This window comes from Neolamprologus multifasciatus, chromosome 20 (assembly GCF_963576455.1).
Source record: "Neolamprologus multifasciatus chromosome 20, fNeoMul1.2, whole genome shotgun sequence".
Taxonomy (NCBI): Eukaryota; Metazoa; Chordata; class Actinopteri; order Cichliformes; family Cichlidae; genus Neolamprologus; species Neolamprologus multifasciatus.
The window spans coordinates 17470858-17495031 of NC_140458.1; the positions used below are offsets into that span (position 1 = coordinate 17470858).

The following is a 24174-nucleotide window of genomic DNA, read 5'->3' on the forward strand; positions in this document are numbered from 1 at the left end:
TGATCAGACAGGAGAGGGTTTTCAGGAAACACTGTTAAATGTTCAGTTTCTATGCCATATGTTAGAACAAGATCTAGAGTGTGATTAAAGTGGTGGGTGGGTTCTTTTACAATTTGAGAGAAACCAATTGAGTCTAACAACAGATTAAATGCCATGTTGAGGCTGTCATTTTTAGCATCAACATGGATGTTAAAATCACCCTGTCAGAAGATTTTTATTATTGAGACATTTTATTAATCATTATTGCTGATATACTAAAGCTAAGAGTGTTCATATTTCTGTTTTCACTTAACCACCTGCACAACTGTCTACACTTTGCCTTAAAAAGACTTGTTTTGCTCTCACATTATCTCACAGGAAACCGCCACCCAAAGAGTAAGAAATGACCTTGTAAGAACATAACCTTTTTTGAACATAAGTTCCGAGATCTCACACCTGCCTGTTTGGCTAGAGAATGTTACTTCCTTTCTTGTATGTTTCATGCTGTGTATAAATAAAGGCAGAGAATTGCTCCAGGGTGTGGGCCTCACTTGAGCTCCCACCCGTGCACGTTGAACTGTTACAAGTGTCTGAGTGTTATTTCATTATACCTGATTACTTGATAAATATTGTCTCTTATCATTTTTAATGGTCCTCCGAGCCGGAGTGGACATTGATTATTTTCTTTTTCATGCTCCACTAGGAAACCTTCATCAAGTCCTGACGTCGTGAGAAGCCCGCGCTGAAGTCTGTCGACAGCTCCTCTCCAGGCAGAGGATAAAGACCAGAGACGCTATAATTCGGGTTCTGGCCAGCGTTCTTATAAAGTGGTCCACGACGTTGGGGGTTGATGGAGCAGACCTAAACAACCACGAAATAAATCAGGTGAATATTTAACACTCACCCACATCTTGCGAAAAATTCGAATAAGAATTGACGCTGCTCCTACAAGTAAACGCTCGTTCTAAGAGAGGACTGGTAGCTATTATAGGAAGCTCCTACATGTAAATGCTCGTTCTAAGAGAGGACTGGTAGCTATTATAGGAAACTCTAAATGTAAATGCTCGCCTGAAAGAGGGTTGGTAGCTATTTTAGAGGGAAAAGCGTCATAATAAAAACCTTTAAACGCGCGAAATATTTCTGTTTTATTGTTTTGTTGGTGGAATAAGTTATATTTTACAGCACAATAGGGAGGCTGAACTATTCCACCGTATTGTTTGCCGACTGGTGCTGAAGTACTGGTGGGACGAGAAAAAGGTTGTGCTTCATCACATAAAATTAACACCGCTTTCAAGGGTAGCTTGAAAGTAGAAGGCTGTGTTAATAACCTCTCTCATCCCTCGTGCCAGAGAAAGCACCACGGCTGTTTGTGTGTGTAAAAGTTAAAAAGCTGTAATTTTCAAGGTACCTAAACATAAAACATTTAAAACAAATTAGTGAAAATGGGTAATAAATCAACAAAACTCACTGCTGACGAGCAGTGGTTAGAGAAAAAATGTCCAGGCGCCGGACAAATTAGTGCAAACAGATGGAGGAATCCAAAAAAGTTTAAATGCCCTGCGTGGGAGGGAAAATGTAATCCCTCTGCAGTGATAACTTTAAAGGAGACCCTCCAAGCAGAATTAAACAATGAAAAAAGTCCTAAAAAGAAAATAAAACGTACTCAAGAGTTAAAATATTTCAAAGCATGGAAAGAGGAGGAAGACAGACGTAGTGAAAAAAGAAAAAAGAAAAAGGAAACAACATTACAAAGCCTACAGCCGCCACTTTATGTACCAGCACCGTCAGCACCAGAGCCACAATCAAAAAATCCCTTCATTAGTCAACCTAATCTTAATCCTTATGCCCAAGCCCGAAGTGCATTAAACTGTATGACAACAAACCCACAGGAAGACATAGGGAAAGACCCGTCAGGCAGGGACATGGGAGGTATTGTAGATCCTCCAGGACCCTCCGGAATTTTTCCAATGATAGCTGCACCTAATCCCAGATATGGACAGTTGATAGGTGGTGAGAACGCAGAAAGAGATATAAACCCATTTGTGTATGCTTTTAGACCATGGACCCAAGCTGACAGACAAAATGTCGAAAAAGATGTTCCATCTTTAAATGAAGGCTTTCAACAGTGGAGAGACGCAGTGGAACTAATTAGAACTCAATGGGGCCTAAACGGTCATGAAATGCTTCAAGTAGTACAAGACCTGTTAGGATTGAGAATGGGGACAGTGAAAGACGGTTTTACAGGTGCAGATGACCAAGGAAGACCTCTTGGCCCAGATTCCCTAGATTTAATGAACACCTTGACAGACTTATATGACCGAATTAGGGTTCGTTTAGCCCCCAGAGCAGATTATTCCAAAATAGGAGAAGTAAAACAAAAGGAAGCCGAAACAGCATCAGACTTCCTCGATCGGCTACGCCCGGTTTTCCGACAACATTCAGGCCTAGATTATGAAGACCGCCCTGAAAGACCTTACCAACAGCAGCTAAAAAATGCATTTCTAAATGGTCTCCGTCCCGCAGTCAGAGCCCATGTCGAAAAGCACTGGGTGACAATAAACACAGGAAATCTAGCAGACGCCCTACAATATGCAGAGCATGCAACTAGAGTGCTGAAAAAGAAGGAAAAAGGAGGTGTTTTCACTGTAGATCCCGACACAGGTGTCATAGCATTTTCTGGTAAATACAGAGGACAGGGACAAAGACAACACAGAGGAAAGGGACAGAAAAGCAGAGGTTACAAAGGTAACAGGAAGCAAAGAAATGAAAGAGACAACCGTTGTTATAATTGTGGAAAAGAAGGACATTTTGCACGAGACTGCAGAAACAAAAAAGAGAATCATAGTGACAGAGAAAGTATGTGACTAGAGCAAAATACTGAAGCTGAACAAAACATTGAGGATGAAACTGAAATCTATAACATACAACAATTACTTTTAGGCTCTGAACATAAACCCACAGTAATTATTCATGTAAACAACGAACCTATGACTATGCTATGTGACACAGGCGCATGTAAAACTGTGTTAAATCAAAAACCACCGAATCTGAAATACTCCAGTAACACCATGATAGTAAAATCAGCATCAGGGCACACCAGCATTAAGTCTTTAACAGAGAGCCTACTGTTAGTACATACAGACAGTGGACGCAGCTGCAAAAATCAATGTATATATGACCCATCCTGCCCAGTTAACCTTCTAGGGAGAGACTCCTTAGGAAAACTGCAAATAGGTGTATTGCCAGGGCCAGAAGGCATGTATGCTAAGCTAATGTTGAATGAAGAGCAAAACCTCACTGACTGTCAGATTAATGTGTGTGAAGGACAGGGAGAGCCCCACTACTACTGGACATTAGACCTGCCCTCACTAGAACCTTTGCAACACATAGCAAATCAATATCTGCGAACCCACTCAACACGGCAGAGCTACACAGAGTATCACAACACACTGAGGTTCAAACAAAGCCCAGGTCATGACCCCATGTATGACTTACAGGTGCATAAACTGGGCCCACAAATGCTTACATTGCAGCACCTATATGTCACTCAAAGTGGTAATGCAGTCTGCTCTGTACTTCAGCCAGAAATAGTGCAACGAGTGAACAGGATGCCTAAACCACATGTATCAGTAGCACACAATGACAGCACTGAGTGGAAAGATTTAGGCCGCGTTCTCGCTCAAGTTGAAAGGGACAGATATGAAAAAACTGAAGAAACACATGAGGGATGGCTTCAAGGTCGCAGAACAGGATGCATGAGATACACATTAGGGTGGGTACTCACTACCCACCCAGCCACCCACATGATTGACAGCACTAATGTATACGTGCAGGAAGATAGTGAGAACTGACATGAACTCTCATTAGAATTACACCCAGAACTACAACAACTGCCCACAACACTGTGGTCCGTAGGACCTACAGATGTAGGATTAATTAAAGGAGCAGATCCCGTTGTAGTAAAAACCACCACAACCTACAGGCCAGTCAAACCACAATATCCCTTAACAGCAGAAGCAAAGGCAGGCATCAGGCCAGTAATTGCAGATATGGAGAAAGCAGGCATTTTAGTAAAAACAACCAAAGTGACCTGTAACACTCCGATCTTTCCAGTGAAAAAAGCAAACACAGGAAAGTATCGCCTAGTACATGACCTCAGAGCAATAAATGACGTAACAGAACAAATCCCACCTGTGGTAGCAAATCCACACACAATCCTAAATCAAGTAACACCAAAAGAGCAATGGTTTTCGGTTATAGACCTATCAAATGCATTCTTCTCTGTACCGCTACATTCTGACTCACAGGCTCTGTTCGGTTTCACCTTTGATAATCAGAAGTATACATATACAAGGTTACCTCAGGGTTTCCAGAACAGCCCCACCCTGTATGCAGAAGCTTTAAGGAAATCTATGTCGCTTTGCACTCTCCCTGCCCCAGGACAGTTTCTCCTGTACGTAGATGACATACTGATCACGGGAAACACACAGGCAGACTGCAAAGCGAACACAATAACAGTATTACAACATTTAGCTGAACAAGGCCACAAAGTCTCACAGCACAAATTACAACTGTGGAGCTCAGAGGTCACATACCTTGGCCACAAGCTCACAAGGGAGGGAAGAACACTGTTAGACAGCAGGAAACTAGCAGTACAGAATGCTCCAAAACCACTCACAAAACAACAGATGATGAGTTATTTAGGTCTCTGCAACTTTTGCAGATGCTGGATACCTGAATATGCTCTGTTAGCTCAACCTTTGCAAAACTTAATTTATGGAAAAAATCTAGCACTGAAAGATAAAATAGAATGGACACCAGAAGCAGAAAAAGCATTTAATGATTTGAAACTTGCCCTACAAACACGCACAGTCTTAGCCTTGCCAGACTATGACAAATTATTTTATTTGCATGTAGACGGAGGTGCAGGCTATATGAAGGCCGTTCTAACACAAGCATTTGGGGAAAAACAACGACCACTCGCCTTTTACTCGTGTAAATTAGACTCAGTTGCTTCAGGCTTGCCTACGTGCATACAGTCTTGTGCAGCCGCAGCAGAGGCAGTAAAAAAGTCTGCCGACATTGTTCTCGGTCATAAATTAATTATCAAAGTTCCCCATGCTGTAACCTCCATCTTACTGCAAGCAAACTTGTCTTATCTTACACATGCAAGACAGCTCTCATATGTAGGCATTCTGCTATCACAGTCACACATTACAATTGAGAAGTGTGGACAACTAAACCCAAGCACACTTCTCCCCACTTCAGCAGACGGAGAAAAACACTGTTGCATGCAAAAATTAGATGAGGAAACGAAACCACGAGCTGACATTCATAGCACACCGCAACTGACCTTCACTAACATTTTTGTAGATGGCTCAGCATCCAAAAATAGTTTGGGGAGAAACTGTGTGGGCTATGCAGTAACCACAGCTGACAAGGTTTTAGAAGCTAAACCACTAACTTCCTCACACTCTGCTCAAACAGCTGAACTGACGGCTGTCATCAGAGCATGTCAACTACATGAGGGACAAAAGATAAACATATACACAGACAGCCAATATGTTTTTGCAGCAGTACATCATTTTGCAAAAATCTGGCAAAACAGAGGTATGGTTACTTCTACCGGTAACCCTGTGCAACACGGAAATCTTTTAAAACAACTACTAGAAGTTATAACTCTGCCAAAGAAGCTGGCATTATGCAAATGTGCTGCACACCAAAAAGATGACTCTGAAATTACTAAAGGCAACAACTTTGCAGACATAGCTGCAAAAAAGGCAGCACATCAGCCAATAGAAACCTTAATGTCTGAAACCACAGAGTTAATACCACTTGATGTACTGAAAGATGAACAGAAAGCCGCACCCACTGCAGAACAAAAGAAGTGGTTAAAATGTGGCGCACAACTGAAAAATGACTTAATGACCTGTAATGGCAAACCAATATTGCCAAAATCTCTACACAAGACAGCAGCATTAGTGACACATGGCTCGACGCATGTATCAACAGGAGGGATGATAGATATTCTCTCTAAACACTTCTACACTCAAAATTTCGAAAATTCAGCAAAAGAATTTATCAGAACATGCATGATTTGCCAAAAACACAATGCACAGGGAAATCTCAGACCAAAAAGAGGTCATTTTCCCACACCACCTCACCCATTCCATACAATCCACATGGATTTTATCGAATTGAATGAATGCCAAAATTCGAAATATGCTCTAGTAATTATAGATGTATTTTCAAAATGGCCAGAAATCTATCCAGTAAAAAGAGCAGATGCAATTTCAGTAGCAAAATGCTTATGCAATCATTTCATACCCACATATGGCATTCCTAGCCTGATACGTGCTGACAATGGAACACATTTTGTAAATGACATAATTAGCAAGGTCTCTGAAGCCTTAGGATTTAGCATCAAACATCACTGTGCATACCATCCACAAAGTGCCGGACTAGTGGAAAGAACTAACGGTACAATAAAACAAAGATTAAGAAAATGCATGGAAGAAACAGGAAGGCCATGGCCCGAGTGTGTAGGCCTAGTAAAAATGTGGATGAGACTGACGCAAGGTTCTCAGAAGCTCACACCTTTTGAAATTATTCATGGCAGACCGTTCCCACTGCCAATCACAAGCGAGCCAATAGACAAATCAGTAAGGGAAACCACCTTAGCTGAATGGATGACTAAACTGCTTGTAAACAAAGAGATTGTGTTGAATAGCCAACTGCCAAGTGATGTATCTCCAGTGTCTTGCAGGTTAAAATCAGGTGATTGGATCCTGATCAAGGTGCTCCAAAGGAAAAATTGGAGCTCTCCCAGGTGGGAAGGCCCGTACCAAGTCCTTCTTACCACACCTACCGCCTGCAAAATAGCAGAGAGACCCTCGTGGATCCACCAAAGCCACTGTAAAAAGGTACAGGACACATCAGGCTAAGACGCCAGCTCCCTAGAATCTCACCGGTGCTCTAGTGGTGGAGAGAGGGCTGATTGGGCAAAAAGCCCGCCCTTGATCTTCTCGCCCTAGTCTACGCACCAGAGGTTTTAGTGTGCTTGGTCACCATGAAGACACTGTTCCTGCTATCAGCGATCCTCCTATCACTGGTGGCTCTCTTTGCAATATTCACACTGCAAGGCAGCTACAAAAGAAATCTGAAAAAAAGATGGACACATGACAACTCGCACCTGCGCGACCTGAACCAAGACCACAACCACCCATGGATGAACAACGCGTGGTATAAGTATGTGTACGACAGAACACGCACCGACAACAGCACGGAGTGCTAGGTGTGTTCACACATGCCAACAACGGCCATACACGCAACAATATATGGAATGGCACCTCAACTCGATGAAGCAATGTGCATATTCAACAAAGCGATAACTGGCAACTGCTCACGCAGAGATTTGATGACAACAGGACTGGCTCTAAAAGGTCAAAGCACAAAGAAGAAAGACCAAATTCCATGGTGTAATGACACAGATGTTAAACGTGTCATGAAACCAATCTCACAGCAAAGGGTCATATTCAAACAGACAACCCATTGTGCCTACAATCTGACAAACTGGAACTACGCCTGTGACGAAGAACATTGGGTAAACGTCAACGCCAACAACACCAAAAGCAGATCATTCGCCATAGTTCTGCCACCTGACATACAGCACCCAATATGTTTTGCCTTCTCGGACGGAAGCAGAAAGGTCGGACGGAACCTTAACTGCACACAAACCTTTGACATGACCCAATCCACAGGAACATTCACCTTCAAGAATGGAACTTTCTGGGTCCAGGGAGCCGCTTGGGCCTGCGGGCCTAAAACCTACTTCATGCTCCCACCAAACTCCACCGGTCTGTGTGCACCAGTGCTAATTTCAGACCACACCTTCAAGATCACAGCAGAGACACACGCACGCATATCAAGAGCAAAGCGTGAAGTCGCTGAAGTGTTGCCACATGACTCAGTCTACGGATCAGATGTGCCTAAGAACTTCAAGTTATGGACCACCGGTCAAAAAGTTCTCCACTCCCTGTTCCCTTGGGTGGGAACTGGAAAAAACATGCTCAGGATTGAGACACTTGACTACCGATTTGGATTGTTCCTAAATGCCTCAGTAAAGATCAACAAGGCACAAAATGAAGAAATCGACGCAATACGCATTGTAGTGATGCAACACAGAGTCGCACTGGACATGATTTTAGCTGAAAAAGGAGGTTTGTGTGTATTGTTTAACACCACATGCTGTACATACATCCCAGACAATGTGCACTCACAAAACATGACCGACGCTCTGAACGCTTTGAGAAAGATTAAGGACGCTCAGCAACAAGACTATGTCACAAGCACTGAAGATTGGCTCACATGGTTGCTAAGTGGTTCTTGGAAGTCCCTACTGATTAAAGGACTTGTTTTTGTTGGAATTTTACTTTTACTTTTATGTGTTTTCACAACATGTGTAATACCCTGTCTGAAGAAAATGGTATCAAACATAGTGATGACCTCTATCAATGCTTATGTAACACTGCCTCAAATGGAAGATGTTTTGGAAAAGGATTCATGTGATGATGTTGAAGTCTAATTGAACCCAGGATTGCTCAATGACGTTCTGACCGAAAATGTTTAGGCAAGAGGTTATGAATTGAACCAATAGCAATGCTGTTATTACAGAAATTTGAACAACAGGAGGGGATGTCAGAAGATTTTTATTATTGAGACATTTTATTAATCATTATTGCTGATATACTAAAGCTAAGAGTGTTCATATTTCTGTTTTCACTTAACCACCTGCACAACTGTCTACACTTTGCCTTAAAAAGACTTGTTTTGCTCTCACATTATCTCACAGGAAACCGCCACCCAAAGAGTAAGAAATGACCTTGTAAGAACATAACCTTTTTTGAACATAAGTTCCGAGATCTCACACCTGCCTGTTTGGCTAGAGAATGTTACTTCCTTTCTTGTATGTTTCATGCTGTGTATAAATAAAGGCAGAGAATTGCTCCAGGGTGTGGGCCTCACTTGAGCTCCCACCCGTGCACGTTGAACTGTTACAAGTGTCTGAGTGTTATTTCATTATACCTGATTACTTGATAAATATTGTCTCTTATCACACCCACAATAATTATTTTATCTGAGCTCAGAACTAAATTAGATAAAAAGTCTGAGAAATCAGACAGAAACTCTGTGTAAGGCCCAGGTGGACGATAGATGATAACAAGTAAGACTGGTTTCTGAGTTTCACAGATGGGGTGGACAATGTTAAGCATCAGGCTTTCAAATGAATTAACAGTCTGTCTTGGTCTTTCATTAATTAATAGACTGGTGTGAAAAATTGCTGCCACACCGCCCCCTCGACCTGTGCTTCGTGATTTCTGGTAGTTAGAATGACTCGGGGGTGTTGATTCATTTAAACTAACATAATCATCCTGCTGCAACCAGGTTTCTGTAAGGCAGAGTAAATCAATTTGTTGATCAATTATTAAGTCATGTACTAACAGAGACTTGGAGGAGAGAGACCTAATATTTAATAATCCACATTTCACTGTTTTACTCTTTGGTTCAGATGTGGATACTGTATTGTTCTTTCTTTGTAAATGTTTAAGTTGTTTGTTGCTGGTTTTTAGTTTGTTTTTTGTCTTTTTGGAAGCAGACACAGTCTCTATGGAGATGGGTTTTTGGGGGGGTAGCAGGAGGAGAGAAGCTGCAGAGAGGCGTGTAAGACTGCAACTCTGCTTCCTGGTCCCAACTCTGGATAGTCATATTTTGAGGGGGTTTAATAAATTTGTCGATATTTCTAGAAATGAGAGCTGCTCCATCCAAAGTGGATGGATCTCTCCTAACAAGACCAGGTTTCCTCCAGAAGGTTTGCCAATTATCTATGAAGCCCACATCGTTTCTGGGACACCACTCAGACAGCCAGCAATTTAAGGAGAACATGCGGCTAAACATGTCACTCCTGGTCTGATTGGGGAGGGGACCAGAGAAAACTACAGAGTCCGACATTGTTTTGGCAAAGTTTTGAGCATAAGTAAACAAGTGAAATGTACTCAAAGTAAGGAAGTAAAGAGTAGCTCCATGAAGGACAATTCTACCAAAGGTAACTAAACCTAGTTTTACATTAGACTAGAACGGGAGAATACAAATCTACTTTCTAATTCTAATGAATGCACTAAGCTTAAACGAGTGATGCAGGACACAAGCAATGAAAGACAGTTTCCAAACATCATTATTTTCTGTTGCCTATATTGTAGAGGGCGACTTTGCCTCCGCATCTAAACAGAAAAACGTTTACAGTCGGGGTTTAAGGTGGGATTCAGTAACTCTACATCAGTTGTGATTATTAGTGAACAGGTCAGCTGACCTGCTGCTCTTTGTGGATTTACACAACTGAATTCAACTAACTGTAGGCAGATGTTTGCTGAGCCATCTTTGCTGACTTATCCTACTCTAACAGTACACTCTCTTTATGCAGTTGGTAGAAATTCAGTGAATGAATCTAAGCGACAGCAGCTCCAGTCCACATTAATCTTTGCTACATTTAATGTAACCCAACACTGACTGTGAGCAAGCTAACCTGTTTAACCTGCACAAAACTACCATGCAACATCAGCATTTGAATAACACAAAGTTGCTATACTTAGCTTGTTTTGCAGGGAGTTTCACAATGTGAAAATATACAACTTATCAAAACACATTATATACAATTTTCCAATATTTCCCAATATGGGAATAAAAATTAGGACATTACATGTAACCTTTAAATCTGCAGCTCTTACCTTTAACTATAACCTGTTCATCTGTCTTCCTCCATCTCTGACTAAAGTTACACTCTTTTATCTCCCTGGGAATCGAGCAGCTGGACCTTTAGTTAGCAACACACTGTCACAGACTGCACACACACACAGTTTGTGTGTTTGCTGATGTTTGTTCAGCTGACAGAAATGTTGCATTTGAAATGATCTGCTACTTAAAACACTTCAAATGCCCATTTACATTACCAGCCTTTATGGATCACAGAAAATGGTCCATGTGACAGTTTTACTAGAAATGTGTTAAAATCTATAAGAAACATAGAAAACATGTCAATAAAATGAAACACTGTTGTAAAAAAAGACACAATCATTCATTGTTAACGTGATTCAGCACACAGAATGGTATCATTTTAAATCCAGTTGATTATTTTAACATTGAGTGCACTCTCACTGCTGATTCCTAAGCTGATGGTTAGAGCTCTGCAACTTTAATCTTTAAATGGATCCAGTTTAAAGCTTACTGGAAATCACTGCAGTGAAGTTCATTTCATTTAATGAACAGGTCATCGTAACATGCGTCCTGTGTTCTCGTGACAATGTGACAGTTTGTGATTCATTCAGTGTTTTTAGCAAAGCACAGTTTAACAAGCTGCACATATAAAACACATTCAACCAGCAGTAACTCTATAATACGCTTAAAACAAACTGTAAATGTGGAACTTCCAGAAGATTTTAAACTGAAACCTGCTTCTGACGGTTTCAGCTTTTATTCTCTCAGCTGCACACTCAGTGTTGGATTTGAGAGCAAACATTAAATATAAAAGTAGAATTCAAACATAATGTATGTTTGACTTTGATATACAGTGAAGGTTCTGCCAACATGTCGTGCGTGGTGTCGCAGAATGAAGTTGTGTCTAAACATCGACATTATTTATTACAGACGTTCATTAGGGAAACAAAAACACCTCCATTAAAAAACAATAAACCCTCCGACTGTGTGTGTACAGAGGTCAGACAGATTTTCCAGGACAGGTGATGCTACTTTCTGGAGAACTGATTGTTGATCTGGATTTTAACCTGCTTCAGAGCTAGATAGGTTCACAGCACAAGTTACCATGACGACTTACCCTGTTAAGGACTAAACCACCTTAGTAGTACAGAAAACCCTGGGTTAACCCTTAAGTTACTTGGAAAGCCAAACTTGTGTTTTGCAGTTAAATGCAGCCTTTCGTCTTCCATGGATATTCTCAGCCATCATTGCTGTTTCACTCCCCTTCACACAGACACACAGGTGGTCCTGAATACTCAGTGTCATTACATCTGTCAATGGAAAATTGTACTTAGTAGTCAGTATAATCTTTTAATGATATAAGTTTGTATATGGTAGAATACTACATGTAACCATTTGTGTTTATTGAAAGGATGTCTCATCCTAGGAAGTCTGTAACATTCCAGGGTGTTCTGGCTTTCACCCCCACATCCTAGGAGCATGGGAAAGTTCATACCTTGTTTTATTGTTTTACGGTAGGATTAACGTAGTTATATCTGTTTCCTGACCCGCCCTGAGGCAAGTCCTCAGGGCGGGTCTCTAAGTCTCACTCTAGGCTGCCCTTGCTAGCAAGAAAATCTGTGTGTTTCTCCTCTCTGATTCTCTGCTGAAGAAGTGTTTTAGAATATATCTCTTAACAACATCAGTGGCTTGATGACCTGAAAACAGCCACTCTCAGGAAGCAGTTATTGTTGGTGGGGACTGTTCTACCACACTGGGCTGGCTGTCACTTCCGGTTAGTAGCACAGGTCATCTACTAACTGGAAGGTTGGTAGTTCGATCACTGCCCTCTTCAGCTTGCCTAATTAGGTTAGATACTAATTCCAAGTTGCTCTCTGATGCTTCAGTTAGAGGATGGTGATCGAACTACCAACCTTCCAATTAGAAGTTGACCTGTGCTGGAAGTGACAGCCAGCCCAGTGTGGTAGATGTGGGACAACAGGTCATCTACTAACTGGAAGGTTAGTAGATGACCTGTGGCGTCTGAGTTGGCGAAGGTGGTCGCACTTTTCTCCTCTCCTCTCCTCCCTTATCTTCCCTGCTTAGCCTCTTGTGTCCTTGTCTAGTCTCGTGTTTTTTTGTATTACTTTTCCCTGGAACACTCTCTCACAGTCTGTTCTCTAAAACCTAAAGAGGAATTATGGATTTGATCAACTGGTCCCTGAATGCAATTGACACCCTTTTCTCAACGAGAAGTTTGGGCTCGGGTGAGTTCTCAAAATGGGCTCATTGAGCGCAGCACAGATAATATCTTGGAGAAGCTTACGGCTGCCGTGAACACTCAGAATAAGACCTCTGAGCGAAAATTTGATTACACCTTGGAGAAGCTCACTGCGGTCGTGAGTTCTCAGAATCGGCTCTTTGAGCACAAGAATGACAACATCACGGAGCATAAGTTTGATAACATCATGGAGAAGCTCACGGCTCTCCAACGAGAGATTGAGAGACCAGTGTCGGACTGTTAGAACAGCTTTGAAATTCACATGAGTTGTTCACACTAAAGTAAAAACCACCATCACTTCATGCGGCTACCACTTCGGCGCCAGCTGTGATCTCAAGGCTGGAGCTGAACAAAAACACCCTGATAACAGACGGTGCTTAGACTGTTCTTCCCCTATGCAAGGCCACCTGGGTTGGCTGGAAGACTGTTTACTTAGCCTGGCAGGGCGAAGAACACTGTCTCAGCTGAATTCTGGACACACACACATACACATACACTGATACACACTGACGCTGAGTCCAAGATGACTGACACTGGAACTTGTCTAAGAGCAGATAGTAGATACACCGATGGCATCAGTTTGAAACCCCTAGGTGGCTTCCTCTCAGGGTTAGAACATTCACAAGATTTTCACAAAACTTCAGGTCACTGAGAATTAGACTGGTTGAGATTTTTAGTTGTCATTGAGTTAAGTGCCTTTAACGATTCGTAGATTAATGTTCAGTTTAAGTTATTACAAGTTTGTCTGTCTCCATAGAAACAAATTATGAATAAATGAGAAGAGCCTCTGTAGAGTTGTGCACACTTTCTGCACTGTAAAGAAAGAAAAATGCACAGCTGGATATGAACGCAGGCGTTACCAGATTGAGCACCCACCTGGCAGAGACGAGATGAACTCGTAAACATCCTCTATGTTCCACTGCCCTGGATCACTGGGCAGGAAGCCATGGTGCAGCAGTGGCAGCTCAGAGCCTTGTGTCACAGGCAGGCGCTGGGGAACTGACACAGGGGACGGGGGTCTTTTGTAGAGGGACAAATCTGAACACTGATTTGAATCCTCCTGTGCAGGGTGGACTGAGTGAGCAGTAGGCAGAGCAGCAGCAGGCTTCTGAACACAGGGAGCAGTCTGAGGGAGTCCGAGAGAAAAATGGGACTATATTGAGGTTTTTCTCTCATTTATAGGTGTAATACATCAGTCTGATTTAAAAAAAAAAAAAAGAAGAGAAAAGACACACATATATATATATATATATATGACTATATACATATACCATATTCAAAAGTTTGGTACCCATTTTTTTTACCAGCAGAATCCAGAATTCTTCTTAGCCTCATGTTTATTTATATTTTGGTTGTTTGTGTTTTGATCACCCTTGTTAGTGGTAGGGTCCATGCTGATGACACTGGGAAGGCACAAGAATATGGACTAAGAGCCAGTCTGGACCTCCAGGATGGCGGCAACATGGCAACCTTAAAACATTTCAGTTCTTCATCCTTCAGAAACTGCAAGAAGCACAAGGCCACTGAAGGACTCGTGCACTCAGGCCATCCTGATAAAGCTCGTTTCTGATTGTTTGGTCAGAGATATCCACTCTCTGGCTCGGGCAGTGCTTATCCTGTTCCTTCTTACACAAAGGAGCAGATACCAGTCCTGCTGACAGCTTAAAGAGCTTCTATGGCCGTGTTCAGCTCCGCTAGAGTACTGAAACCTCCTCTATGCTGTTGAGACTGTACTGAGAGACACAGCAAACCCACACACTCTGCACTTCTATGTAACATTTACAGTCTGATGGATGCACTGGGAGTAACTTGGGTTCAGCATCTTACTAACGTTACAATGTTAGCCACATGCAGACTGGAGTAGCCGGGGTTCAAAGCACCAACCACCACCATCTTTGCAAACCACTCTCAGTTATCCTTCACTTCATTAGGGGAAATAGTCCTGACTGTCTCACCTTCTTTTTAGAGTCTATGATGGTGTTTTTGTGGTTTCCATTCACAGCTTTTTGCTTCTTCATGTTCTCCAGGGTGGTTTTGCGGTTCGGGAACAGACCCATTCGCTTTGTGCATCCCACATTGTAACTACAAGGATAGCAAACAAGGCAAGTTCAAAATCTGTGCATCATTCACAAGTCTGAACTAGATGTTTACGTCTGGTGTGTTGTGAATTAAGTTATTCCTTTGTCATTCTCAGTAGAAGTGTTCTTTGTATTCAGTTCCATTTTATTTCTATAGCGCCAGTTCACAACAGTAGTCACCTCAAGGTGCTTTATATTCTAAGGTAAAGACCCTAAAATATTTTAAAATAGCTGAAACTATAGCACACAGCAAGTCACTGCACATGGGAGAGAAATATGTGACACTGAGGTCACAGGCAAAGACTGGACCAAACACTCAAGTAGCTTCCTCAGTCATATTCTCCTAAATGTTGACTAATGATGTATCAGCTCGGAGACAATATTAAGGCAGTGAACCACAGTGAACTGTGAAAATGAAGACAATGATCTTACCGTTTAGCGCACACCGTAGAACAGAACCTCTTAGATCTTTTGAAGATGTAGGCAAAATCTACCCTGCCGCATAATTCACAGGTCAGCATGGGCTCCTGCTGGCCCTTTACCTCTGAGGGAACAGTCAACACAATCTTTGTGATCATCACGCTGAAACTGTTGAACATCCAGTAAAAAGAACTGCATCCAGCAGCACCAACACCAAAGCTGTTAACCAAAACAAGGGGCTAACACAACTCTAGAGTTCTACACAACTCCCTTTATGCCCAGTATTCCTGACTGCTTTCTTACACAAAATAAATGCTGAATGAAATTTAATGGCACTTTTTTAGTCTCACTGAGCAGCCAAAACACGTTTATATGTGCAGCTGAGGTCACTTTGCTACTTTCAAAACCCTTCGACCAATCCCTGTGGTAGTGACAGACCACTTGTACGATATGAAATTAAATTAACAAACTGTTCCATCTTAGGGAGCTTTTGATGATACCGTCCTTCCATGAAAATGCATATGGCATTGTTCTGTAAAACGTTCCTGTTCAGAGCCCATTCAAAAGTGATGCAAAACAAGCCTCCCTGCTTGCTCTTATGCTTTTAAGCATCTTCAACATGATGCTGTCCTACACCTTCTACCTCTACATACACCCTCAGAAAAGAAATGCTGGAAATCTCCTCAATCTTGCATATAACTGAGCAAGGATGAAGGTGTGGACGGTACTGACTACAGCTTACTGTGTATTCTGAAGCTCTGCAGTCAATCAAATCTTTGTCACAAACCCAGCTGGTGAAGAGGTGTTGGGCGTGTTGGACGGGTCAAATAGGCTGAGGCACAGTAATGATTTTCATTTATACATTTATTACAAAGGGCCATCCAAAACCCTACTGACAGTTGGAAAACAGTGGGACACAAATTGATGTTGGTACAATCTACAGTCAGGGAAAAAATTATTTGAACACCAGCTGATTTTGTAAGTTTGCCCACTAAATAAAGAAATCTACCTCTATAGTCTACAATTTCAGTTGATTTGAACAGTGAGAGACAGAACAGTAACTAAAAAAAAATCCAGAAAAATGCATTTCTAAAAATTAAATTTTATAGCTTGTCTTAGTAAAGTGTCGGGCCACCAAGAGCCACAAAAACAGCTTCATAGTCCTGGGCACTGATTTTGAAAGTCTACAAGGAATCTGAGGAATAAAGACAACCACTCAGTACAGCTTTGGACTGATTTACAGGGACAAGCGTGCCCAAACCAAGCCCATATTCTGAGAAAGAGAAATGTTTAAATTTGACAAACCCTTTGTTGACAGGCTGTCCATCTTTGAATCTGGTGTATATCTTCTTAGATTCTCTATTGAGAAAGATGGACGTTCCACCTGCAGACACAAAAACATATCAGTGCACTCATGCTTATTAAATACTGTTGGATGAAATCATTCATGAGCATGTACATGAATGAAACTTTCTTAATAGTATGACCTATAATCACTCTTGTCCTAGTGGGAAATAAAAGGCCTTGTGTCTCTCTTAAATCTTACAGCGATCAGCTGGTGGGTTATGGAGGCAAAAGTAACGTTATCCTAGAACTATTTAGGAATCAGTCTATAATTAGCAAAAACAAAAGCTTTTTAAGAAGACTGTGGTTAAAAACATGACTTAAAAGCCTGTTATACATAGTCTTTTAATAAAGATAAACAGCTCATAGTTAATATTGATGCTGAGGCTTCTTCCAACGGTCTTTTTGGGAAACAGTTTATCAAACATGTCGTTGGCTTGAATTATAGAATTACAGAAATCTGCTTAGACAGAGCAACAGAAGAAGGAAGTAATCTAAATAAATAAAAGCACTTATTAAAGCTGCTGTGAGAGTAAGATTTTATTTGTGTTGGCAAAAAATAAATAAAACAAAAAAAAATATTTTTCTCCCATTCAGCCTATCCCAGCTTCCATGTGGCAAAACACAGGGTACCGCCTACACAGGTCATGTTGCAGGTTAACACAGAGAGACAGACATTAGTTTGCACTTACATTCATACCTATGGGCAATTTAGAATCATCACTTTAACCTAATCCCACCAACTACATGTCTCTGGATTGTGGGAGGAAGAACGAGTACCAGAGTACCTGCAGGGAACCCCACGCAGACAAGTGGAGAACATGCAAACTCCCCACAGAAAGGCCCCAGATAGTTGACTCGAACCCAGGACCTTCATGGTTTCTCTGTGTCGCTCACATTGCTTATACTAATTAACAATTTAGATAGTAAGAAACCAAACAAACAACAATGAAAATTTCAGGCTTTTTATCTTTAGTGTTTTTTGAGTAGTTTTTTATGGTTGGGAAAAATATCAAGCCTCTGAGGAGGAGTTAAAGTGACTGAATCAAACCCAGAATTTTAACTGGTATTTTTGCAATGTGTTATACACCAGGAGGCGTTGTGCAAATATGTGTTTAAAATGAACCATGCTGTTGATGTTGTAACAAAGGCACTGATTTACATGCAGTTTGTTGTACTTTTGGAGGAGCATGAAACTGAACATGGTGATACAGGCTACCACTAAGCAGTCAGGTGGCTCAGCCCAGGCAAAGTGCTCAAAGAGCACAAATTTCAGCATTTTCCCCTCAGTCACTGAACCTTACTTCACTTGTTCAGCCCAAACAGACTTTATTTATTGAACAAGCAAAAAAACAAAAAAAACAACAACAACTGAAAGGCGGCACATGCAGTAAATAAACTATAGCAACAGGTCTTTGTATAAAGTTAAGGCCTTGAACTTTTGCACACACATGCACAGTGTGCTCATGTTTGGTTTTTGAAATGCTTATAAATTTTAGCATTTTTACTGTGCCTACATCACATTAAATTACCTCACTGTAATTTGATGTGATGTAGGCATCAAATTACAGTGTGTGCACGTGCACACACACACACACACACACACACACACACACACACACACACACACACATACACACACGGCATTCTCCAAAACAGTAATTTCGTATAAGGCAGAAACTTAAGACACTGGGCAGGGGCGTGCACAATCCTCATCTTGTTAATGTGACATTACTCATTCAGACCAATGAATGTAGAAAACACCTGGAGCCATCTCTACTGCCCCTGGTGTCTAGCTGCAGCACAGGCCATAAAGCAGATGGGACTGTGGTAAAACTAAACAAAAGCACATTTTCTCAGATAAGTTTTACCCAAAGACGCTTTCAGCTGTTATTGGTCGTTCTCATTACGTGTTTGAGGGCTACCCTCTCCCATAAGTTTGATTCTAACTTGATGCTGTTACACCAAGGTCCAAAAGTCATCGCGCTGCCCAGTCACCAACATTACTGTTACATTACAGGCTGAACTGTTCTCCTTTTCCTCTGCAGAGCTGTTAAATAAATATCTGTAAACAGCTGCATGTTTCTGTCTCCACATCTTTTAGGGATAAACTTCACATTTGACAGTTTGTGATGATTATTTTGTCTATACAGTAACAGATGCTGACCTAGGATTCCTCACCCTGCCCAGTGACAAGAGATAAATATTCTTATATGTCCACTCTTAATGGTAACTACCCACATCACATTGGACTAAACTTCAAAAAGTCAAAGAGATTAAACATCCATGTAACTAGAGTCACTACATAGGAGCATAAACAGTGTTTAGGAAAGCTGCTGATCTCAGACCTGCACAGTTTCTGCTTTAAACACTGAATATATTCAACTGCATAAAGAGAACATGAGATTTTCTTTGACAGCATTAAATAAAACCTGATGAAAGTCAAAGGTCTTCACTTATTCACTTTAATAAGGAATTCTTTCACATTGTGATTTGCTAATAGAGTCTTGTTTGCCATAAAGTAATTCAAAGCCATTCATTCCAGAGTAACCAGAGAGGATAATACACAGTCCAAAACTTTAAGACCACTTGAAAAATGGCAAAAATCATATTTTGCATGGTTGGATCTTAATAAGGTTCCAAGTCGAGCTTCAACATGGAACACAAAACCTTTTTTGAGCACTAAATTTATTGAAAACAACGCTTAAACTGAAACAGGCTGTTCTAGCAGGCTGATCCCTGCGATAAGCTTCAGTCCTCCTGATGTTTCTGAAATGATGTCTCTCGGTGAGTCAACAGAACATCTGGCACAGGACAGCTGTGGTGACTGAAAGGAAAAAAGCTTCTCAAAACCTCTGGACACCCAGCTTGGTCTCCCTCACTATCTGTTCATAATAATGTGGACTCTGTTATTACATGAAAAGGACAAATTAAACTTCTATCAAACCTTGTGCTGCATCTTTAGATCTAACATTTTATTTAATGTTTCCATGTCAGCAGAGTGTTCTGTGAGTGGATCTAAGACTGTTTAAATCTGCAGTTCTATATCATCCTCAGTCTTATGTTAAAATCTCAAAGAATGACTTTTAATGTTTTAATTCTAAAAGCAACTCTGCTGACTTCACCTCTGTTTAAAATAAGACAACACAAACTAAGGAGTAATAAATCCTTCAAAAATGTGTGTAGCACTGCTAACTAGCCAGTAACAAGTCTTTAACACACTGCATATGCTAACAGCTAATCTAGCAAACAAATCACCACCAGGAGCTACAGAGTGATGTCAGGTGTTGTGTACAACTATAAGACGTTAAGATGTGAGTCTTTTGAATCATAGTGACGTGATTGTATTTACCTTAATTTAACAAGCTGTCAGTAATGGTAAACCCATCAGCAGATACCCTCAAACTGGAGCAGCTGGGCTACCTTAAAAAAGCAGAGGGGCATGTTCGTGGTCACGTCCAGTCGGTGTGGGTGGGAGTTTGACGCAGTGACTGCACCTCAAGTCAGTAGTGCGCAGACACTGGCTCCAAAAGTGCAACGTAACAGCTCCCACAGACGGGAAAGTCTGGTTTCACATTTGCACAATGGGAGGACGTGGAGCCACACGCTCCAGCTTTCTACAGTGAGTTTGTAAACCATCAGCACAGATCGTCAGAACCAGAGTAGCCACGTTATGTGAAAAGACAGTCACTGGACCATCCTTTATGAAATAGGGGGAGACGCCATCCCATAATTCATGACTAGGGCTGCCACGATTAGTCGACTAGTCACGATTACGTCGACTATTAAAATTGTTGACGACTAATTTAATAGTCGACGCCTCGTTTGAAGCTTTGTAAGATCCCAAAAGACGCAGGAATACGTAGTAGGATTTAAGAGTGTAATAACGGACTGAAACAAAAGATGGCAGCACTGCATGTACAAGGATGCCAGCTGCCGTTAAACCCCGAAGAAGAAGAAGTAGCTCATAGCGCAGCCCAGCTCAGTTGTCAACAATGGCGGCAGCTACTTAGTTTTAATATTAGTCTTATTATTCTTTCTGGGTCACAAAATAAACGTTTAACATATTTTAGGCGAGAATGTGTAGCTGTGTAACGTCAAATATCTGCTAAGTTTATCAAGACACCACATACTTTCAAAAGCAATCCGACGTTTTCGGAGATGTCTGTTACCCACCAGCTCGATAGCTAGCCGGGGGCAAGGCTCACTAGAGCCTGTGAGAACACCAGACTCCCGGCAAATCATTTTCAAACCCACCGCCGTCTTTCGCTACTCAGGTTAAACATATATAAGTCACTTAGATAACTTCAAAATGTTATTGTTTGGCTTTTTTTAGTATTTTATTTGTTCCTGGTAAATCGGTTTGGCTGAGATTAAAGTTATAGATTTTTACACAGCTGAATAAACGTCAAGCAGACAACTGATTATCAAAGTGTGAGATGCTCAAGAATATACTCCGGGTCCCGTTATATTTAGATAGCAAGTAGTTTATTAAACTTCACACGAAACAATCTACAAATTTCATTAAAATTTACAAACTATCAGCTTGTCTTTATTTTAGTTAGCACCAGACCTTAAACACTTAAAGCTGTAAGCTATGATAGTTATATAAGAGCAGATGCTGCTGGTGCAATAAGCTGTACGTTTTACGTCCAATGGATGATGATCTGATTAGTCGACTAATCGCAAAAATAATCGGTGACTAGTCGACTATCAAAATAATCGTTTGTGGCAGCCCTATTCATGACCACAGACTATCAGACCATTCGTGAAAACAACTGCCATAATAAACAAAGTGGAACAGATCATGTAGTTTTGTATTTGATGCCATAACCTCCTGATCATTCTTCAGTTTTTAACCACAACCACAGCTGAACTGTGAACACCACAACTTTGGAATATAAACTACTTCTTGTTGAGTTGTTTCTGCATGAAGAACGCAGAACGCTACACAAGCTCAAGATTATGGACTATGCTAAATTATAAAAATGTGTTTAAGGTCATCAGTGGTCATTAGTAACTGCAGTCTTTGGGATCATCATAGATTTATTTTTACTTCAGGGCAGCTGGGATAAGTGATGGATGAAGAATTTTACTGCAGTCATGGAAATCCTAACCAGTGAGGCGTAGAGCAGGTACACAGCACGTAAATATAAGAAAATAAGATGCTTTTATTTTTTTATACATTATTGGACAGATTTACTAAGTGAGGCCAATTATTATAATGTCATAAGGCACTATAATCTATATAGAAACATGAAGCCAGTTCTGCCAAGAAAATGTCAATTAGTGGCTCAAAAATCCCAAAGAGGGAGGATGAGGAGAGCACTCAGGCCTGCAAACAAAAAATAATTCAGCGTACGGTGAAGTTTCACGCAAGTGTTTCTCTTTGAAAATGGTGAAAAGAGACGAGGATGAAAGAAAATCAATATTGTTTTTCTATAAGAAGTCTTTTGATAGAAAGAGCCAAACACTGTGCAAAGGGTTCTGAGGATTAGGACTCAGACTGTTAGAAACCTGAAGTCTGAGAGGAACAGCTGACAAACACAACACAAAACATTATATTCTGTCAGATATATCAAATCTAATCTTCTGTTGTCACTTTCAGGCTGTGTATTCATGCACTCAACAAACATTTCCATTAACAGAAACATACATAGCTCCGGTACTCACAGGGAAAGGCTCTGCACCCTCTTGGATAACGAAGCCTTCTATGAGATGGGTGAGGATGTGAGACTTGACTATGGCCTGGGCAGGTTTACTCTCTCCATTGTTTTGGGTGCTGTTAGTGTTCCCATTCCCAGAGGTCATGACTGGAGCACAGGGCACCCCTCACCTGTCAACAGGAGCAACAAGACAAACTCAACAAGTGCTCGCCATGTGGACGAAGTCTCACATTATTTGGAAGAGACAATTAAATGTTACTCAGTGTCTCTGGCAAAGCTCACCACGTTGATATAACACTGATTATGAAAAGTGTTAGTTTTAATCTTTCAGCAACACTTTTGGATCCTGAATCTGTTACAGCAGCTATTTTTTCAGTCATGTAAACTTTGGTTCTTTTGCCAACTTCTTGCACTAATCTGAGTTTTAACTCATGCTGATATAAAGACGGAATCCACTGTGTCCCGGTACGATTTGAGCGTATATATGTGCCTTAACTGAATCTGAATTTCCAGATTTAAGAATGGCGTGAGCCACTCTTACAAAGGGGGACCTCAGTTAGGCTAACGTAGGGTTGTACGTGCGCGGTTGCTGTGGAAACCCACGATTTAATAAGCACCAAAAAATGAGAGAAAAAAATGTGGAATCACGCTGCCATATATATGCATGTGATCTGGTTAACGTTAACACTATAGGCTGTGTGACTTTGAACAGTAAGAGCGCAGAGTGTTAGTAATCCAAACTCGCTAACGAAAACAAAACAAGGAGTTTGGCTCAAATTTAAATCGCACACATTACATTTAAGCGAAAGACCCGTGTGAACCATATATACCTGTAAATACTATTATATATATACATATATATATACATACATATACATATACATACATACACACACACACACATATATATATTATATATATATATATATATATATATATATATATATATATATATATATATGTGTGTGTGTGTGTGTGTGTGTGTGTGTGTGTGTGTGTATGTATATGTATATGTATATATATATAATAGTATTTACAGGTATATATGGTTCACACGGGTCTTTTCAAAAAAGTGTTTTGCTTTTCTTTCACAAATGTGGGGATTAAATTGTGTTAAAATGTACAAAGCAGTGAAGTCATGTTTTGTGACAAGGACCCAGGCACAGAGAGACTTGATGAATTTAAGAATCTTATGATTTAATAAAGAAATTTGCAGACTTGCACAGAGATGGTAAAATTATGATGACTGATAACTGAGACGAAGACAACAGACGATGAGGACAGGGAGGAACAGGGGTTTAAATGCACCAAAGTGACAGTCAGAGAGAACTCGGGACAACATTTAAGGATGCAGGGACTGACAGAGACAGGTTTATCTTGCCTGGCTGGGCAGCTCTCTGGGTGCTCAGCACCCCCAAAGCTCTGATCCTAGAATCGCCCCTGTATATATGTATATATATATATATATATATATATATATATATATATATCCTATATACACACACACACACATATATATGCAGTGTTGCGTAAACTTACAGCTAGCTTTGAATCAAATCAGTTTAGCCAGGCGGACACTTGGACCTGCTGGTTGCGTAATGGATAAAATTAGCGCATTCAAACGCACCTTTCTTCTCCTTAAAAAAGACATTAAAGATGA

The 24174-nt window shown here is 40.9% G+C and overlaps 2 protein-coding genes across 5 annotated transcripts in view; one reads left to right on the plus strand and one right to left on the minus strand.

Moving 5' to 3' along the window:
- The window catches only part of phc2a (polyhomeotic homolog 2a (Drosophila)), a 29052-nt gene that overhangs the window by 4531 nt on the left and 347 nt on the right, over positions 1–24174 (minus strand). The window contains exons 1-7 of one of the 4 annotated variants that reach the window (XM_085145934.1): positions 22522–22659; positions 20201–20271; positions 16810–16888; positions 15517–15628; positions 14962–15088; positions 14378–14509; positions 13883–14132 (exon numbers count right to left, since the gene is read on the minus strand). In XM_085145934.1, the coding sequence (XP_085002060.1) occupies positions 13883–14132; positions 14378–14509; positions 14962–15088; positions 15517–15628; positions 16810–16831 (643 nt within the window). In that variant the 5' untranslated portion in view covers positions 16832–16888; positions 20201–20271; positions 22522–22659. Of the gene's footprint in view, positions 1–13882; positions 14133–14377; positions 14510–14961; positions 15089–15516; positions 16889–20200; positions 20272–22521; positions 22685–24174 lie in introns of those variants that run through there. The other 3 variants (XM_085145931.1, XM_085145933.1, XM_085145932.1) reach the window with 3 other exon arrangements.
- Positions 217–8994, plus strand: LOC146494747 (syncytin-2-like). Its single transcript, XM_085145930.1, has one exon. It carries the CDS (start codon positions 7286–7288, stop codon positions 8561–8563), a length of 1278 nt encoding a protein of 425 aa, XP_085002056.1. The 5' UTR covers positions 217–7285; the 3' UTR covers positions 8564–8994.

Excerpts from the sequence above, each read along its gene's own strand:
- LOC146494747 (XM_085145930.1), top strand. The coding sequence starts at position 7,286 with ATGCCAACAACGGCCATACACGCAACAATATATGGAATGGCACCTCAA.